Raw genomic sequence first — 19676 nt, forward strand, 5'->3', positions numbered from 1 at the left:
GACAAAAGAAATAAGCTGCTCCAAAGACAGCGCGATGAAGCTGTGGGAAAAAATAAAGAAATCCTCCAACAGAAGGAAGAACAGGACAAAAAGCAAAGAGACATGCAGCACGAACTCAAAGGCATGCAGGAAAAATACAGAATCCTGAAAGTAAGCTTGAATCAAACACTGTGCCAAAATAAAGACCACCTTCAAGAGAAAGGCCAACAGCAAGAAAGACTGAAAGAAGGAAAACGTATTGTCCAGGATTTTGAGTCTAAAAATCTAAAACTGCAGGAATTTTGTAATAAACTGAAGGTCAAAGCAAGTGAACTGGAAGGATAAAAGGAAAAACTGGAAAAACGGTGCTCACAGATGCAGAAAAGGATCGATCAAATGGTGAGAAACAACTCAGAGTTTATTAAGGGAATATTGTTGGAATTCAATAACTTGAAGCGTAAAAACACTGAAAAGCAGGCACAAAAGCAACAACAAGACAAAATACATGAAGACCTGCAGCGCACGCTCCAAGAAATCCAGAGTAGAAATACGCAGTTAGAAGACATGCACAAAGAAGTACAACAGAGAAATGTAGACATGCACAAGGACAAGCTAATACAGGAGGCAACATCCAAACAACTCAAAGACAAGCTTGAAGAAAAATGAGCAACATTAGAAGAGGTGGAACAAAGATGCAACAAACTTGAGAAGCAAAACACCGAAACAATCGACGAGTTGAGAACCCTCATCCTGGAGAATAAAAGAGCTTGTGGAAAAGTGCATGAAAAAGAAGACAAAATGCTTCCGCTTGTTCTGGAGGAGGGACGCTACTGCTTCCTCACCTGATGGAGCCTTGTATTGCTCCACCTCTGTTCACCCCCCCCAACCAGTCCCGGCAGTTGACTGCCCCCTCCTGAGCCTGGTTCTGCCGGAGGTTTCTGCCCGTTTAAAGGCAGTTTTTCCTCCCCACTGTTGCCTAGTGCTTGCTCAGAGGGGATTGTTGGGGTTCTCTCCTCTACCTTGTTTCTTTATTTACTTGTTAACTTTTCGTTCTTACCTCGTTTTAGCTTGTTTCTTTATTTACTTGTTTAACTTTTTCTTTATTGACTTGCTTGTTTAACTTTTTTTTTTAAACTTTTGGTTTATTATTTTAATAAAATAATAAACCAATTGCATTTATCCTTTGAATATTTTTCATCTAATCTTTACAGAATTTTTCCAAAACATTTTCAAACATTCAGATCTGTCTTTTATTTTCTTCTAAATGGTGAACTAAAAACCCTGGAACATGGTTTGAAACACTGAAACGGTTTCAGCTGAAACCGGCAAAGTCATACGTGCGTGTGTGTGGCTCACAGGTGACACGGTGTCACTAGTTAGGTCATCATGTTTAGGCTCATTCACTCCAAAATTATTTAGGCCAAATCTTTAAAACGGTGTCATTGCATACACATTTTCAATTCATTCAATCGCACAAATGCAGAAATTATTATTTGCAGTATCTTATCTTATTTATTGTCATGCCTGATCATTTGCCCCCACACCACCAAAAACGGATGTGGTTAGATTGGGTGTGACGAATACGGAGGGGGAGGAATGGCTCCTCTACATTTCAGCTAAAAACACTTCAGAGGCAAGCATTAGTTAAACCTTCTGAAAAATAAAATATTTTCAGCTCTACTCAGAATTAATTTCAGCACCAAATTATGAGTGCATATAAATGAAGAAATCATTCAAAGGTCTTTTCAGACGCTGAATATAAAGTTCGCCTTTTAATGAGGAAAGTCCATTAACTAAACGTTCAAAGCAGACAACAAACACACAGTCTGAATACTGTCCTTTCAGCCCTGTTTGAATTCACCTGTATTCATCAAACAGAGCAGAGAAAGCTCGCTGATAACTGTGTTTGGGAGTGTGCTTTGACTGTGTGATGGATGTTAAATAAGATAAAGCACTGCAGCATTTCTCCAGCACCATAACTACAGATTAATTTTTTTTTTGCATTTTTGCTTTATGGGTTTTAAGATGAGCTTGCGTGCTAAATAATTTTGTGCTTTTAAAAAAATAATAAAAAAATTAAAATCCATCAACACTACATTTTCTTCTCTGTGAGCCTTTATGTTGAGTGGGAGGGAAAACATTTGTCCAACTAGTTGGCTAGGTTCATCAGATCCGTCTGCCAAAATCCCAAAGTTAGCCTCCTGTGTCTGGAACCTCCTCAGGCCTGAACAACTCACCCGGGAGCAGATCTCGTGCAGGCTGGTGGCGATGGCTTTGGCTGGTGTGTCACAGCGGAACACATGACATTTCAGGATCCTGGTGTTTTTATCCCTCGCCACATATGCAAAGTCCCTGAGAAGAGGAAAACACAGAGTTGCTTTACAAAAAACAAAACAAACACACATTCACAAATGGAGATGAGGTTTGCTGGACGAGTTTGGTGCTACTTGGAGAAATGATAAAACAAAAATGTGTGTGTGTCTACTTTTGAGACTGACAGGTCTTGGAGACAGATGAGAGATGAAGTGACCTTTTGTAGCGGGATGAATATAGAATGGACACATGCAAACACACACACGCACAGACGACAATGGACCCCAAAGATCAATAGAGCAGCGTGATGCAAGAGGGAGTTGAATAGAGCAACAGCAGGAAAGAACTTTCCCCTGGGCCCACTGGAGCCGAAAACAATTTAACTCAGCTGAATAGAAGGAACGAAGAATAAAAAGGAAGAGGAAAGGAGATGGGATGGAGAGAGGGATGAAGACACAGGATACTTTAAAAAGACATGTAACTGCAGCAAATTAAACCAGCGCATCACACACACACACAGACACACACAAAGACATAAGCCAATGTAAATAACTCCCTTCAGGCTGTGTTTCAATATGAGATGTAATAGTCAACCAAGGCCTGAGGGTTAACAAGATTCCTGGACGCAGATTCTCAGGGACGTTCTCCACGAGACATTCCTATTTACGTGTGTGTGTGTGTGTGTGTGTGTGTGTGTGTGTGTGTGTGTGTGTGTATAAAACAAAGTAAAAAAAAAAATACTTGTAGACAGACAATGACAGGGGAGGTGACCTTCATTTCCTCCATGTCTGAATGCATGCACGCAGTGGTACAGAGTACATAAAGAGCCACTTTCAAGATGAGACAAAATGAGACGCAGAGAGGAAATTAAACAATAAAATGATGTAGAAGTACTCTACAGGAGGAGCGCTGCAGATTGAAAAGAAAGGAAGGAATGCGTTTACCTCTCTCTGTATCCAAGGAAGCAAAGAAGGAAAGGAAGACAGGTTAGTGGGAGGGGGAAGAGGGGGAAAAGGGGGGGGGGGGGGGGGGGGGGGGGGGAGAGAGAGAGAGAGAAAAAAAAAATCCATCGCACCAGTGAGCGTTATTGCCGGGTGACAAAAGGTTGCAAAGAGACGCACTTTCACATAGAAAATTAACCTTGAGTGACATATTCACTTCTCTTGCCTCCTTCTCTCCAACAGAGTTTAGTGGTGGTACGGTAAAATGCGCGTATATATGCACACAGATCTCAGCAGCACTGCAGGTGATCTTAAATGCAGAGTTACTCTGAACTAAAAATATATATGGAATATAAAGGAAAAGAGAGAAAATGGATGAAGAGAGGGACCCGGGGTGACGGAGAATTGAGGTTGAGTACAGTTAGCCTTAATTACTGCTGAAGGCTTGCATATCCTTAAAAGACATAACGAAAGAAGCTTTTTTTTTAAGCCACATAAAAAAATAAATAAAAAAACTTAGAGCAAGAGAGTGGGTGACTTGAAAAAGGAAGGAGAGAAAATTGGAAGTGAATTGTAACAATGTACAAGATGAAGATAAAAGCCTAAAGACGAGAGCAGAATAAAAGACCCCGATGAGAAGAACATAAAAGTCAAAGGAGGGGGGAAAAAAGGAGGATTGGAGGGGGGGGGGGCGGGAGAGAGAGTGGGAATGATATCTCATTTCTAATATAATCTTATCATCATGCCAACGCCCCTGAAAATGTCAAGGTTGCTGTGAGGATGTGTAATCGGTGGTGATAATGAGTTTCGCAGCACATGAAGAGAGGGCTCTGGGGGCTACGGTTCCAGTGCTGACACAACCACTTCACAGGGGTGTGTGACACAGAGAGAGGCAGAGAGAGGGGAAAATCCCTGCTCTGTGCAGGTTTCAATACAATCCACATGCTCACAGATCGTGACTCGTAAAAACAAAAGAAAAACTGGGCTAAAAAAAAAAAAAAAAAAAAAAAACAAACTTGCATAAACTTACACCAGCATGTAGGCGTTAATTTAAAATCTAAACTGGAGTTAATTTTTGCTGACACACCGAAAAAAATTCCTATCTTGCATTTTTAATCGTAGACAAACACGAATTACATTGTTTGGAGCTTCTCGCTGTTTTTTAAAAATCCATTTTAACACGAAATAAAAGCTTCTTAATTAAACTTCTGCACCTAAACAGACCCTTAACAAGACGAGCATCACCTGTAATCACCTCCATTACATGTCAGAATGGTTCTTTTGAAAGAGCGTGAGAGTAAACAAGTATTTTTCCTTAAAAAAAAACAAAAACAAAAAAACTGTAGTGATAAGCACCTCCAATCACACACATCTAACAAAAAAGAAAAAAAACACACCCTCCAAAAGGCCTCTCATCTGTGGTTTCTCCTCCTTTTCTTTTTACTTTAAATATAAGAGCAGGAGCGATGCTTCCAAAAGTGAGGATGAGGTGTTTAAATGTACTTACAGGGGTCTGTCGTCCTATCCAGGCAGGTAATCCTGTGACCGGGAGGCGTATTTACAGACTCACACCATCAATTTCTGGTGATACCAAACTCCACTGCACGCGCGCTCTCCTCAACCTGTCTGCTCCACACCCTGTGAGCACTAACCATACCTCCCCCTCTGGCAGCCTCATTCCCCTCTCCCTCTCTCCTGCCAGATCCCCCTCCCTCTGACCACCTCCTCTTCTCCTCCTCCCTTTGCTGCAGCCCACTGTTCAGACTATCCAGCCATATGTAGATGTGACAGATCCCAATAAAGTATTTGGAGAGGGGGAAAAAAATTGCTTGTGGTCCATGTGGTGGAGGGATTTTCAGCTTTATTATACGGAATAACATCGACACCTGCGCGATTACGACTGCGTGTTTGTGAATGAAAGAAGAGAGACAGACCCCCAAGGCGACAGGATTGTGAGGTTCTGCATATTCCAAAAAGCTTTTAGCCTCATCCCGTCTCCTGAGTACACTCGTCATCGCGTGCGTTTGTGTGTGTGTGTGTGTGTGTACGCCAGCTCGAATTATACAGTAAGCACCAACTGTTTCAGTCCCCAGTCACCCAGCTGTGCCTCATAACCTACATTCTGTAGTGTGCATGCTGCAGCAGTGCACAGCGTCCTCTGCTGGTTGCCCATGGCTTAATTTTAACCTTCATATGCCCAGAAAACGGCTCCTTTTCTTTAAATATTTATCTCATTCTTACTTCAGGAAGCTCAAACCAAGAAGCTGTCGTGTACAATGACAGCATGATGTCAGTGAAGCCCAGCCAAGCTGAGGTGAAAGTGAGGGACAGACAGTCAGGTGGGGATTTGTGGTGAAAGAGAATAAAGGCCACTCTCTGTGTCATCCTCGACTTTGTAGTGATGAATTAATCTGACATTAGCTCCCCTTCATCAATCACCAACTCCCCTCTTCTCCACGTTAACTCCGCCACCTGTCTGCTTGCCCTCATTTGTTCCCATGACCTTTCACTGAGCGAGTGTTTGAAATTCGCCATCGACTTATGAGCCGAAGCATTGAAACGCTAAACAACAAAAGGATGCTGACATCAATGAGTCAGGACCCAGATTACCGCTAAATATACAGAAATCTCTTTGAACATTTACATTCCAGGGAATTGATTTTGAGCACAGTGTGAGACGTGCTTTTATACACACTGTAAATTATTCATGGAGACAAGAAAAAGAAAGTCAAATTTAAGGGAAAAATAAAAACAAACAAAAAAACCACTAACCTGCCATTGTCCCGGCCAACGCCCCAAACTCGGATACTTGCGATTGGCTGAGAATGAAGCACGCTGCGGTCCATGGGGTCGACTAGGTTCAACATATTATTCTCCAGCATGAGGTACATGTCCTTCCCCTGGGCACACAAACACACACAAATCCTTCAGAGCTCATCATAAAAATATGCAATCCTTATTTCCTGCAGCGAGAGTCACAGCAAAAATAAAAAAACAAAACAAGTCCTTTAAATGCCAGCAGCTTTCAGTACAACTGTTGCATATATTTATTTATCCGTGTGTACATTTGTGTCCATGTGAGCTCTCTAGCTTTGAAGGTCTCTAAATAAATTATAAAACCCTAGAAAGAGGATGCTGGGAGATGAAAGGTTATTAAAAGAGGGATCGAGCCCTCTGTCCATTCTGTCGCTTCACATTAAATAAAAGCGCACCGCAGAGACTTCATAGCACTGCTCTACTTCCCTCCCTCCGTCTCTAGACACATATTTCAGGAGGTAGTTATCCACGCTGACTGGTGCTGCTCCTTTCTTTCTTTTACGCTTTTCTTCTGATTCATCTTCCTAAGCATTCCCCTCCTCTCCTTCTAAAAGCTGCAAACATGATGCTCTTTATTTTAAACAGGAGAGTCTTCATCACCTCTCCCCAGATGCCAACGGTGTCCCGGATGTCGTTCTTGCAGTAGGACAGCTGTCGGATGCAGTTGTTAACAGCGACGCTGCTCTTTCCAGGAGCCAAGTCCTCCTCGGCCATCTCCACCCAACCCAGAGAGCGCACAGCGAAACACTGAAAGAAATGCACACAACAGATGATCACACCATCATACACAACAAATACAAAGAAAACAAGGAAGTGGAAGACCATCCCAAGAATCCCTTGGCACCACAAGCATGGTGATGTTGGAGGCGTGGGTAACTTGCACACCTGTGCTTGCAATATTGAAAGATCGGCTATAACGTTTATAAAGTATGCTGCCATGTTTCTCAGACCTCTGAGGTAGCCAAGCAGCTCCGAACCGTGACGCTCACACGTGTTGGGTATATTCTCCTTCCAGCAATCCCATTCCTTATTAATGCCATTTTGTCACTATGGGGCATAAGGTTTACAAAGTTGTAGAGCTGCCAGCAGCCAGTTTGCTGTTACTCTGTTTTTTTTCTTACCTCCTCTCAACACTAGCGCTGAATGTCCTCTATTTGTACAGGACACAGTTTGTCTTTTTCTGGATTGCTCTACATCTTGCATCACTTTAATATATTTTCTAAGCTCCTCTAAGCTTGCTGTAATGGACAATGAATGGTTCACGTGTATGGATCACTCTCAAGAGCAGGCTCTGTCAGTAAATACACTGCGCTTGCCTTTAGCAGTTGTGGCTTGTGTGGAAGAGTGAGCCATCCATTAATTGCAGGGTTAGTCTCAGGGTCAGTCTCCTGCCTGTCCACATGTTGATGCAATATGCTGCTAGTCTGTCATACCAGTTGATTTTGAATCAGTGAAAGGAGGAAAAAAAAAAAAAGCACTCTGAAGAACAATTGAGACTAAAAGCTATTAAGTGAAGAGCATTAATTTAATTGTGACCATCATGAATAGCAGACAGCATTTTATGAGTATTCGATGCAGAAATCCTGGTAATTCCAAAGGGTCAAATCTTTTTCTTGGAGCTGTGCAACAACTGCGTGGCTCCATAATGAAAGAGTCCGGGTGTTAAACTGAGCTGCCTGCAGTCCGTTTCCCTTTTACAACTGCAGCAGTAAGAGATGCCAGTTCCCTTCGAGTGTTGTTAAATGACAAGGTGACGCAACACAACAGAAATCATGCATAAAATATATAAAAATATACAAAAAAATAATAGTTTTTTCAGTCTGTGATATTTTGCATTTTAGCTATTTTCAGATATATTTAGAGAGAGTTTAAATGGTTTGTAAATAACTGCACTGGGTTTTTATATTTTAAACAGCATCACAGCTTTTTGGAAAAAAGTAAAGTAGCTTTTTTGTACACAGACAGCAAGTTTAAAGGTCATATGCCCCTGTTACCTTTAACGGTAGCGTCACTTTGTTTAAAATGACACACCTGAGACTGGAAACTTGTAACCTCTTAAAGATGAAACCAAACAAACAACAGAAAAGGTAAACAGATGAAGAAAACAGAAGAAAGTTAAAGACAAAGAGAGGAGTGAGACCAGTCCCTCTGCTCTCATCAAGTATTCATTTGATTTCTGCAGTCCGTTCAGAAAGCACTCTGCACTCTATATAGGTCAGGGAGGGAGACAGAGACCGTCACAGTTAAACTGACTCGTGGCAAGTTTGTTCTAATGCAGTCATGTTTCCACTCATGCTAGGCTGAAACTGCTTTAGAGTGAGATCTAATACGTAATTAACTACTTCTTTTGTAGGCAGAAAAATGATCACTTCAATCTTAAAAGAGCAATGGCTGATTTGCTTCTCTGTAACATGCGAGTGTCCGAGCGTGTTGCCATATCAAAAGCCTGAGCTGCAGGCATGTGTTTGTGTCTGGTCTTCATCACAGTGTCACTGCTGCCTAAGGACTGTGAAGGCTGCGTGAAGTGTATCCAGCTGGGCGTCGTGTACCTGGAGTCGAGTGTTTTAACTGATGCATGAAACGATACATTTTTTAGACATAAGTTGTAACGTCCGCCGTTTTCTTTGTGAGTATGTTCCAACGTTTGAGTCTAAGGTTTATTTTTTAGCACCTGACGGGCCTTTTTTGCTTCCCATCCGTAAACACTGCATACTCTTTCACGTGATTCAGTTTATTTTGAAAAGCCTCAACAGGATCTTGAGCTTTATTGTGAAAGGTTTATGTGGAAAATAAACAAGCGGACACGCGATGGTTTTACCGTCGTTGCTGCTAAGGACAACGCATAAAAACAGGCGCTTGTCCGTCTGTAGTGTGGTTATATTAAATATAAGAGAAAGAGAGAGCTTTAAGAAATTAATATAGCCACTACAGTCACCATCAAAACGATGAAAAAATATTGCCGTAAACAGTTTATCTTGCGACACCATGAAACAAACGATAGCGTAAAATGAAACGATAGATGTTTTTATAGTGTCGTCCGATATATATCGTTATATCGAACAGCCCTAACTACTACTACTACTACTACTATTAATAATAATAGTAATAATACCACCACCATCAGGGGAATCAGAAGCAACAGTGGGTACAAAAAAGACAAAATAAGGAAAAAAGTTGGGAACTAAAACAAAATTGAAATCCTCCTACATCTTAGTCTGCTGACGGTTCTCATCTATGACTGGTTTCATGATGTCACCATGATGCCTAGCAAGGCTAAAATGGCCCATTTGTTGTATTTATGCACATGTAACACTTTGTAAAAGTATCGTATCATTTTCATTTCACTACTGTAAAATCTAATTTAGCAAATCTTTTGATATATCCAATTTATATTGACATTTGTAGGTTCAATATTACATTACAACACATCACTTTACGCATGACGTTAAGAAGGGACTATATCAAAAGTTTAATGATAAATAACTCCATAAATGTACTTAAGGCAATGTATCTTGGGCATGTATCAGCGTGTTTAATTCGTGGCAAATTATTAAACAACCAATCACCTGCAAGAAAAGTGCTCATATAATTAAATCTCTCCTAATTCTTACTTAATACTGCTGGAAGAATTGTGGTCAAAATAGAGCTGGGCGATATAAGATTTTTTTCATATCACGATATGTTTTTTTCATTTCAGGCGATAACGATATATATCACGATATAAGCCAAATAACTATATTTGTAAGATTTAAATGTGCCGTTGCTCACAAGTAAAATGTGAAATAATCTGCAGCTTGTTTTGATTTAAATATTTATTTCCCATAATAAGTTTAACAGGGTAGATGTACTTAAGGAACATGAGACTTCAGTTTCAGATAAATAAAGGCAAATATTGCAAACTACACAAAAGGCAGCCGCTAAAGCATTTAAGTTTCAAAATAGAACAAACAAAACAGACTACTAAATTGTCAATTCCACTTAGAAACAAAATATTAATTCTAAAAATAAATCTTAGTTTGTTTTACAGAAGAACAGACAAAATTGACTAACTTTTGTCAATATCAAATAAACTGAGAACTAAAAGGAAATTCTCAATCTCTGCTTGTTGTATAGCTTAGCTTTTCAAATAGTTTTAACAGTTACTTTAGTCTGACAAAAGCCGAATTACGAATTAGCGCTTTCAGTCAGAGATTGAGCATGCACCGGTTTATTGTATTTCCAGACTTGCTTTCGGCACAATTTACAGTGCGCGCTACTCTGTTTTTTGTCAGACTTGAAATAGCCGAAATACCTTCACACGACGGAACTTCTATGGCCCTTCCGTTCGATAATCTCTCCGGCATTGGAACCATCATCGGGTTTTTCTTCGGTAACCTTCGCTCACGCTCTCGGTTGATTTTTCTCTAGTCGGCAAACTCATTTCCTTCATTACCTGGGCAGCCCGGTGTTCCAGATCAACTGGCGTTTAGGTTAACTGGCGTTGGTCGAACAGATGTGTGGCAGACTTGCGTTTCAGGAGCTGCTACCGACAAAACAGCAAAAAAAACGCCAAATATGTCATCCGTGACACTTGTGAGGTTATCTCAAACACACTCCGTCAGTCTTGATGCCATTGAACAACAAAATGTGTAAAAATGTCGCGAGTTTACCTGGTGATAGCCTCATGCTCGACGCGATCGCGAAAACAGCAAACAATTAACGCCACGCCGGTGTTGTTCACAGGACAGCGAGAATAAATGATCGGGAGACTCTTGTCGTCGTTATCGTTCCCCTCGCACGTCGTATTTCTCCGGTTTCAGCGTTTTTTCTTCACAACTAAAGCGTGCAGTTTACTTTGTGTGCACTAACATGGACTCGAATCAACCAGCGCCACCTCTGGCTAAGTGCCACAGCCTACAGCCAGATCAACTTGTGACACACATCTGCACTACGTTTGAATTCGTTTCATGCACAACACATTTGTACCTTTCAATTGTGTCTGTTTGTGCGTCATGCAAAGAAACCTTTGAAATGAATGAAATGATATCATGTATCTATTTTGGACCACATCTGTAAGAAATTCCAAATTATATACACAAAGTCATAGGAATCACCACCCCTGTTCATCATGATCTTAATATGTTTTGCCCATAAGAAAAACGTCTTGAACAAAAATGACACATCAATATTTCATTAGTGTTGTCACATCACATCCTGTAAGCATAGTCTGTGTCTTTTCTCTGCAAACAAACATTTTAGAGGTGGTAGTTATATACAGTCTGTATAAGTGTGGTTAAATAAAGGTTTTTTTTTTTCACGTTTATTTGGCATGCACAACATTTGTAGTCGCCTTCTTTACAGGTGAAGTCCACGAACACTGTATGGTACCAATTTGCACAGAAGGTACATTCAATCTGCAGGAAAAATTAGATCAGAATCAGAGTCATTCATCTGACGTCAGGCTGTTGAGTGAAGGTACTGTAGATTTCTGTGCAAAAGCCTTATCTGTGAATCTGTCAATGTTTTCATGTGTCCTTTAGGTGCTCCAGTCTCTTTAAAGTGCAAAGGCATGCAGGTTACGTGAACTACAAGTGTTCTGTTGGTGCACCAAAGTGACATTTCACCCAGTGATGTTTAAGTAACCCATTCAAGGTGTTTCCGTCTTAGGTATCGATTTGGTGATCTTACACACTGATCAGTCTCTGCACCTGAGCTTCTCTCACCACTGGCACAACATACCTGCGAAAGGTCATTGAAAATATATTCCACAATAGGGATAGACATGCTGCCTGTGCTGACAGAATGTGTTGTGAGAACAGTAGTCAAACATTAATGTGTAATATATTTGTTGAATACATAAGTCTTTGCTGTGAAATGATATAAACAAAAGGAGCGCTGATTCCGGAATATTCAAGTGTATGATAAGCTCAAAATAAGCAAAACTGCATATCATTCAGTTGAACGGTTTTTTGGAAAGGATGGAAAACAATGACAGTTACAAATGTATTGTGCATAAAACAAATTCAAATGTGGTGATAGAGCCAGCTGCAAATGTGTGTCACAAGTTAATCTGGCTGGATAATAAACAGAAACAATTGATCCCTGTTGTCTTTGCTTAATGATTGTTTTTAGTGTTGACAATCCACATTGCTGGGATTGCATCTTTCAACATGTTTGTGGGTAGATTTGAATGCACCAGGTGTAAGTGCAGCCACTCAGCCTCTACTCAATGTGATCATAGAAGCAGGTGCAGATGTGTCACAAGTTAATCTAGTAGTAGGCTATGGTTCTTGGCCACAGGTGGCAGCAGTGGACTCACCTCCATTGGTGACTGCTCCAGCTGCTATGTAAGAGTCAGTAGATGGATTCCAAATTGAAGATCATATGCAAGTTTTGGGGACTGTTTATTACCAATCACTGTGTAACTGCTGTAAATTCACAGTAACTGCCATCTCCTTACAAATTTTTATTGGATTAACCACACTTATACAGACTGTATATAACTACCACCTCTAAAATGTTTGTTTGCAGAGAAAAGACACAGACAGACTATGCTTACAGGATGTGATGTGACAACACTAATGAAATATTGATGTGTCATTTTTGTTCAAGACGTTTTTCTTATGGGCAAAACATATTAAGATCATGATGAACAGGGGTGGTGATTCCTATGACTTTGTGTATATAATTTGGAATTTCTTACAGATGTGGTCCAAAATAGATACATGATATCATTTCATTCATTTCAAAGGTTTCTTTGCATGACGCACAAACAGACACAAATGAAAGGTACAAATGTGTTGTGCATGAAACGAATTCAAACGTAGTGCAGATGTGTGTCACAAGTTGATCTGGCTGTAGGCTGTGGCACTTAGCCAGAGGTGGCGCTGGTTGATTCGAGTCCATGTTAGTGCACACAAAGTAAACTGCACGCTTTAGTTGTGAAGAAAAAACGCTGAAACCGGAGAAATACGACGTGCGAGGGGGACGATAACGACGACAAGAGTCTCCCGATCATTTATTCTCGCTGTCCTGTGAACAACACCGGCGTGGCGTTAATTGTTTGCCGTTTTCGCGATCGCGTCGAGCATGAGGCTATCACCAGGTAAACTCGCGACATTTTTACACATTTTGTTGTTCAATGGCATCAAGACTGACGGAGTGTGTTTGAGATAACCTCACAAGTGTCACGGATGACATATTTGGCGTTTTTTTTTTTGCTGTTTTGTCGGTAGCAGCTCCTGAAACGCAAGTCTGCCACACATCTGTTCGACCAACGCCAGTTAACCTAAACGCCAGTTGATCTGGAACACCGGCTGCAAAAACAAATACACATGTGCGCCTTGGCACTTGTGCTGTACGTAACAAGTCACGTGACGTGACGCTGCGGCTGTGATTGGTTCGGCTCTCCGCTACTTAATTTGGATTGCCTGTTCTTTTTTTTTTTTTCTTTTTTTTTTAAGAGGACAAGAGAGATGAGGCCTATCGCAATAGTTTAATTTTCCTATCGAGAAAAAGTTATTTCGCAATACATATCGTTATCGTTCTATCGCCCAGCTCTAGGTCAAAATAATCAAATTTTCTTCTCTCTATCAAAATAAGGGATGATATGTAAAAACTGTCATACGTCTTAAATAGTTTCAAATAAACCTTAAGATTTAATCAAAGTGAAGACTATAATGCAATAATTGTTATTTATAGACAAAATGGGGCACAAATTAAGGAACATGGCTGACATGTTTGAAAAACTTTGGTTTTTAGATGAAGGGAAATTATAACTACCTCACAAAACTGGGTGGGAAATGAAAAAAAAAAAACGTATACAGTATATATGATAGTGTGCAAATACCAACATGCATAGGTACATGCATAAATGTAATGAATGTGTACAAGTTTTTTGTGCTTTGTTGTCCGTACATTTTGTGGTTGTTGTGGATTGTGTTCATTTATTTTAGTCTCACTGGAATCTGCTGCAGCTTATGACAGAATGCAGTGGGTCTGAGTAACACTGCAATTTAAAATTTAATTTATACCCCAAGGTGACCTTTTGCAAATGAATGTCACCCTCCAGAGTAGTAAGTTTTACTGAGCCTGAGACTCCTTAAAGGCTTAAATGTCTCATTTGAATTTCTGGTTTGGATGCTTAAAGAGGGGTCCACCACTGCACACTTGTATTTTCCTCTTCCACCACTGGGGGGCAAGCTTTCTCTTCTTTCACAAAATAAAGTCATCCGATACCAACAGCAGCAGATCATGAGTGCTGGAAAGCCGAGTGTAACTTTAACCATTTAAAGGATTAGACAAGCAGAGTAAAAGTCTGGAATGACGAACTTTAGACACTGAAAAAATTGAAGTACGTTTATAAAAAGTAGCGTGTTTGGCACTTAAATTCTAAAATAATCTTTTAACCTACTTCATACCATTTTTTTTAAATATAGAGGCAACAGCTACAGAACAACCTCACCTGATTCAGCCTGTCCTGTGTCTAAGACCACACATTATAAAGACATTCGAAGGCCAGTGCGTCATGCTGACCTTTACGTGAATAAAGTTTAGAAAAAGGGTTTTACCTTTGCTTCGGGGTCACTGTTAATACTGCTGGATTCTTCTTCTTCTGCTGCTGGACGGCTCCTGAAAATAGTTTAAACATGAGAGAACTATTAGCTGCTTTGTTAGCAAGGTTTCTGTCTGATGTGTGAATTTACACAAGCTACAAGCAGTCGATACACTAGCAGAACATGGACCCTTTTCCTGAAGAGAGGATCTAACTGGCTGCTTCGGCTGAACCTGTTACACTTTAATTAAATACAATCTCCAAGAAACAAAGAAGAGATTAAAATACAGGACAATCTGTTTAATAACTGCAGCTCTGGAGGCTTTCAGAGATTCATGCACAGAAGCTGGATGGATTTTTGTGTCTTCTGTATTTTACCTTAGCTTGAGTGACGCGTAGCGAAGTGTAGCACCCTCAAACTCTTTCAGACTGGGGTCCGGGTTCACTGTGGCTGCCTGCAGGTCCTGATGCACATATGTAAAAATCATAGCAAAATAAGCCTTCGTATCCAGCAGGGGTTCCACCCTAAAGCATCTTTTACACATGCAACCTGGAATACTGTATGAGAATATAAACTGATTGTTTTGATAGTGTCTTCTGTCACTGAAACACTCTCCTGAATTAAAAAAACAAAACAAAACTGAATGATCCAACAGGAGTAAGTGCAGTCAGATAAGATTCTGATGAAGACATCCAGATTTAACAACAAGCAACAAGAAGATGAGCTGGCATTATCCTTTTAATGTTAATATGGATGTTTTAGGGATTCCTACTATTTAAAAAAAAAAAAAAAAGAAATTACTCTATCTTCTCGTGTGGTTGTATTTCTTCCTCAGTCCTCCTAAAAAACAGATTATTTTTACAGGATTGCTGGTCATTTTGTTCCAGCCAGATCTGTGGCAATGTCCAGAAATATTACCGCTATAAACTGAAACACCTATGTGTAACCGTCATAAAATTCATGGGGCACAAGCTCCTGTGGTAGAGGCGCTACAAGACACGAAATAGATGTAAATTCTGACCCTTCAGCGTGAATGCCAGCATGCATCCAAGTGTGGAGCGAATGCTGCTGCCGGATGGATAAATGGCATTGGTGTGTTATGTGTAATGGGGCATGCTGCATTCAGAAAGAAAAAGGTTTATGTGGTATGTACACACACTGGTGTGTGTGAATACGCAGTCAGATCTGTGCCACCAGGACAGAAAGATGAAAATATATTACTGGCGTATGTAAAGAAAGAAACAACCTAATGTGTCGCTGGAGTTGAGTAAACAGACATGTTCTTACACATCAGGCATGATCAAAGGCTGCGGTTTGTGCAGATATTTTTATGTTAAAGCATCAGCCACGCATGCTTTTTGCCCAGGCAGTGAACTTTAGCACAGGATGTATAAATGCACACACTCAAATAGCTGGTGAGGTTAGACCAAGAACAAGACTCACTGACACCGAGTGCATTATACTTGCCTTCCACATTTCACTATCAATTTTTCCGCCAAATTCACTCCACACCTGTTTCTATATTCGGCGTTAAGACACAAACACACACACACAGTGGCGGGTCAAGGATTGGGAGTCAAAGGTTGGGTGGAGAGGGGGGCAAGGGGATAAAGACAGAATAATGTTGTTAGCTAACCAGCTTACTCTACACACAGACGGTGTTGCAATACGGAGCAAAGCAGCAAAACGTTTCCTAAATAAAAGTAAAAGGGCCAAGAAGAGTCCAACGGGACTTTCCGTGTTTTCCCCGATTTGTTTTGCTCCCATTGAACATTCACCTCGCTACTGAGAATCTGTCGATTCTTGATTAGTAGAATGTAAGCGACACAAACATACAGGACCCGTCAGCAACTGTTTAGACCGTGACACCATTTCTGTTGTTTTCAAGCTTTACTACAGCACAAAGATACAGTAATTACACTGAAAGTGTGCAAAGACATGACAAAAAGTAGAAAAAGACTTCAATATAACTAGAAGACAGCTGATGTCCAATGACCATTACACTTGTTGTCTTTGCCCCTTGATATCTTACTAGGAGCTCTCTTCTGAACTGAGGGGTGAGTCTCTGGTTGTCAAATGTTGTCTTTATGGGGGAAAGCATGCTGAAGTGTCAGAGTCCAAACACTTACTGACTGCTCTATATATGATACAAGGAGGCAAATACAGTAATATACATGTACGGGTGCAGAAGGAATTATTTACAGAACTAGGAAAAAAGTGAAAAAAGATGCTACAAGTCTGAGGGCAGATTGGGACTCCTACCTTTTCCTCATCTTCGTGACGCTGAGAGCGACACTCTTGATCCACACCCTGCAGAGACGTGGAGCGGGGCTAAAGAGACATCAGAGAGAGAAATGATGAGACTCTGTTTAGTGACATCCTGCTGCATCATGTTGGTCTGTCTGCCATTTTAGCTTTTGTGCAGCTGGGTGACACTCGAGCAGTCTGGAGGTCGATCGCATCAGATGGATGTGCCAGAATCAGATTGAGGCACATCCATCTGTCAACATCAGTCCATTCTCACTGGATCGATATTTTATCTACATGGGGCCGCTCTCTATCCATCTCCTTTCCTCTCTACATTTCCACCCATCATTCTACATGATTGACTGATTGATCGGCTCAGTGTTCTTGTATACTGCTACCAGACAGCAGTGTTAACAGTGCTCTCCCTCTCACTCCCTTTACCCAGCTGCCTTGATGCACATTTAAATAAAACTACATTGAAACCCAGACAAATACACTGTGCCGTTTAAAACTAGCACATGGAAGCGTGAAAATAACTCTTGCAAACCGTGATGAATATCACAGACTACTGTGAAGTACAATGTAACACAAAAACGACGGTGGCTTACAAAGTAACAGCTGTTCACAAATCCACATGTGGGGAGTGTGGGCTCGTGAGTGGACAGAGGCTCCACTGAGCTGTCAGAGGTGGTGCTGCCCGAGCGAGTCGACCCCCTGAAGAAGATCTCGGCCTGGCATGACTATAAGCACATGGAAACACAGAGGTATTAAAAAAAATAAAGACACACCGTTTAATCCATATTTATTGGCGTCAACAATGATTAATGGATTCAAGAAATGCATTTTTTCCCCTCTTGTTTAGGGAAATGCTCGTCATTTGCACTTGACAGAATAACTGTCAGCAGCACCGACTGGTCCTCATGTCAGTTGCATAAACACAAATTGTAAAAATACCTGTTCATAAAAACTCACAGCAGCGTTAAGTACAAGTCATGTACATATTATTCGCAGAACAGCAGCACAGAGTGCTTAATTCACTTCCAACACAGGTGTTATTACAGTTTTCCTCATAATTACTCTGTGCTGTGTGCGGTTTTGTTGATTTATGCTAATCCAAAGCTCAAAATAAACATTTTCATTTTAACCGCTGTGACATTTCCAGTTTTATTCATGCTTAGCTGTTATTAAGAGTCGAGGAGTTTCATTATCAACTAAATTGCATTGTAGCCAGTAATAGATACACTACCTTCACTGCATCAAAGTTTGACTTTATTACTTTGTTTTTAAATCAAATTGTTTGACTGCATTACTTTCCCTTCATCTCTTCATATATGCTGTGAGCTGATTGCCTTCGTCAGAATGTATTCTCAACTACAAAAAGAAAGGTGTGCTGTGGTATCTGGCACCAAGATGTTAGCAACACATCCTTTAAGTCCTGTAAGGTGTGAGGTGGGGCCTCTGTGGATCGGACTCATTTCTCAAGCAAATCCTACAGATGCTAAATTAGATTGAAATCTGGGGAATTTGAAGGCCGGGTCAACACTTTAGACTCGTTGTTGTGCTCCTCAAACCATTCCTGAATCATTTTTGCTGAAAGAGGCCATAGCCATCAGGAAAGACAGTTTCCATGAGAGTGTGCACATGGTCTGCAGTAACGATTAGGTAGGTGGTACGTGTCAAATTAACATCCACAGTGGTCATAATGTGAAGTCTGATCCATGTATTTCTTATAAGCAGCTGAAAGCACAGACCTAAAGTGATGTTTTTCACTTTATTGTAATGTCCCTCACCTCGTGGTCTGGAGTGGGTGAGGGGCTGAGTGAGCCCAGGGAAGGTTTACGTGGTGTTGAGGCTGAGTGGTCACCCAGGGCCGTGGACTCCATCTGTCCAGGGGGTTGTGGATGAGTGGCGGGCCGCTCCCACTGAGTGGTGCCTGTAGGAATGTGCCAGTAGTAGATACCAGCCATGTCTGTAATCTTTTTCCATCCTGGAGGCAGGTCGGGGTCTGTCTGGAATGACTGCTCACTCCAAATATCTGGTGGAAGAAAATTGTGAATGGATGGATGGAGGGTGTAGGGCCATCATTCTCCTGCTCTGTTTCCCCAAAACTTCCCGTCTCTGTGGCTGTTTTTGCACCATACAGTTAATTCAAAGTGAACCCACATTGAGCTACGTCAACAGCCGAGCTGGATTACCAGCTTCTGCTGCAGCTGTCCCTTTTAACAAACCATATCTCCATGTGCACAAGAACGCCTGTAAAGCACTACTGTAGCATTTGTTAAACAAAGCCCTACACACTTTTTAAATGAAAGATATCACACGGGCAAAAAAAAAAAGAAAGAAAAAGAAATACCAAACACACAGATATCAGGATTTCTCTCACATCTAAAGCAGCTGAGACACTTTCTCAATGAGCGACCCACTCAGTACTTAAAACATATTACAGTTTTTTCAGTGTGACACAAATGAGGAATTGTTCTTCACTGGCCCTGGTAATTGTGTTAGCTTCTTCACTGAACCCTGTTTTAGAGAAATGTGCCGCTTGATTTCCATGGGTGTGTGATCCGCTGTTCTTCAATTTAACCTTAAACTCCTTGTAGTACCAAATTATCCTACCTATGGTATCTTGGAGCTTCTAACAGTAGAATGGGAGGTAGAGCCTTCTGTTATCAGTCCCTACGCTTGTGGACCATCTACCAGTTTAGATTCAGAAGAGACATCTTTTCACCTCAAAACTTTCAGGTGACCCCGATCCCTCAGTTATGCTGTTATACGCTCAGATAGCTTTAGGACTTCCTGTGAGCATTTCGTCTCCACCCACCATTAAAATTGTGTCTCATCTCTC

At 40.9% G+C, this 19676-nt stretch overlaps 1 protein-coding gene across 7 annotated transcripts in view; it reads right to left on the reverse strand.

Moving 5' to 3' along the window:
• Positions 1 to 19676, reverse strand: part of apbb2b (amyloid beta (A4) precursor protein-binding, family B, member 2b) — a 61971-nt gene that overhangs the window by 11819 nt on the left and 30476 nt on the right. For 4 of the 7 annotated variants that reach the window (XM_063476273.1, XM_063476275.1, XM_063476274.1 and 1 more), the window contains 9 exons: positions 18622 to 18866; positions 17440 to 17571; positions 16847 to 16915; positions 16052 to 16102; positions 14962 to 15047; positions 14600 to 14660; positions 6651 to 6797; positions 6006 to 6133; positions 2217 to 2331 (listed from right to left, as the gene is read on the reverse strand). In XM_063476273.1, coding sequence (XP_063332343.1) covers positions 2217 to 2331; positions 6006 to 6133; positions 6651 to 6797; positions 14600 to 14660; positions 14962 to 15047; positions 16052 to 16102; positions 16847 to 16915; positions 17440 to 17571; positions 18622 to 18866 — 1034 coding nt within the window. Of the gene's footprint in view, positions 1 to 2216; positions 2332 to 3236; positions 3285 to 4740; positions 4864 to 6005; positions 6134 to 6650; positions 6798 to 14599; positions 14661 to 14961; positions 15048 to 16051; positions 16103 to 16846; positions 16916 to 17439; positions 17572 to 18621; positions 18867 to 19676 lie in introns of those variants that run through there. The other 3 variants (XM_063476276.1, XM_063476278.1, XM_063476280.1) reach the window with 3 other exon arrangements.

This window comes from Pelmatolapia mariae, linkage group LG6 (genome assembly GCF_036321145.2).
Source record: "Pelmatolapia mariae isolate MD_Pm_ZW linkage group LG6, Pm_UMD_F_2, whole genome shotgun sequence".
NCBI classification, from domain to species: Eukaryota; Metazoa; Chordata; class Actinopteri; order Cichliformes; family Cichlidae; genus Pelmatolapia; species Pelmatolapia mariae.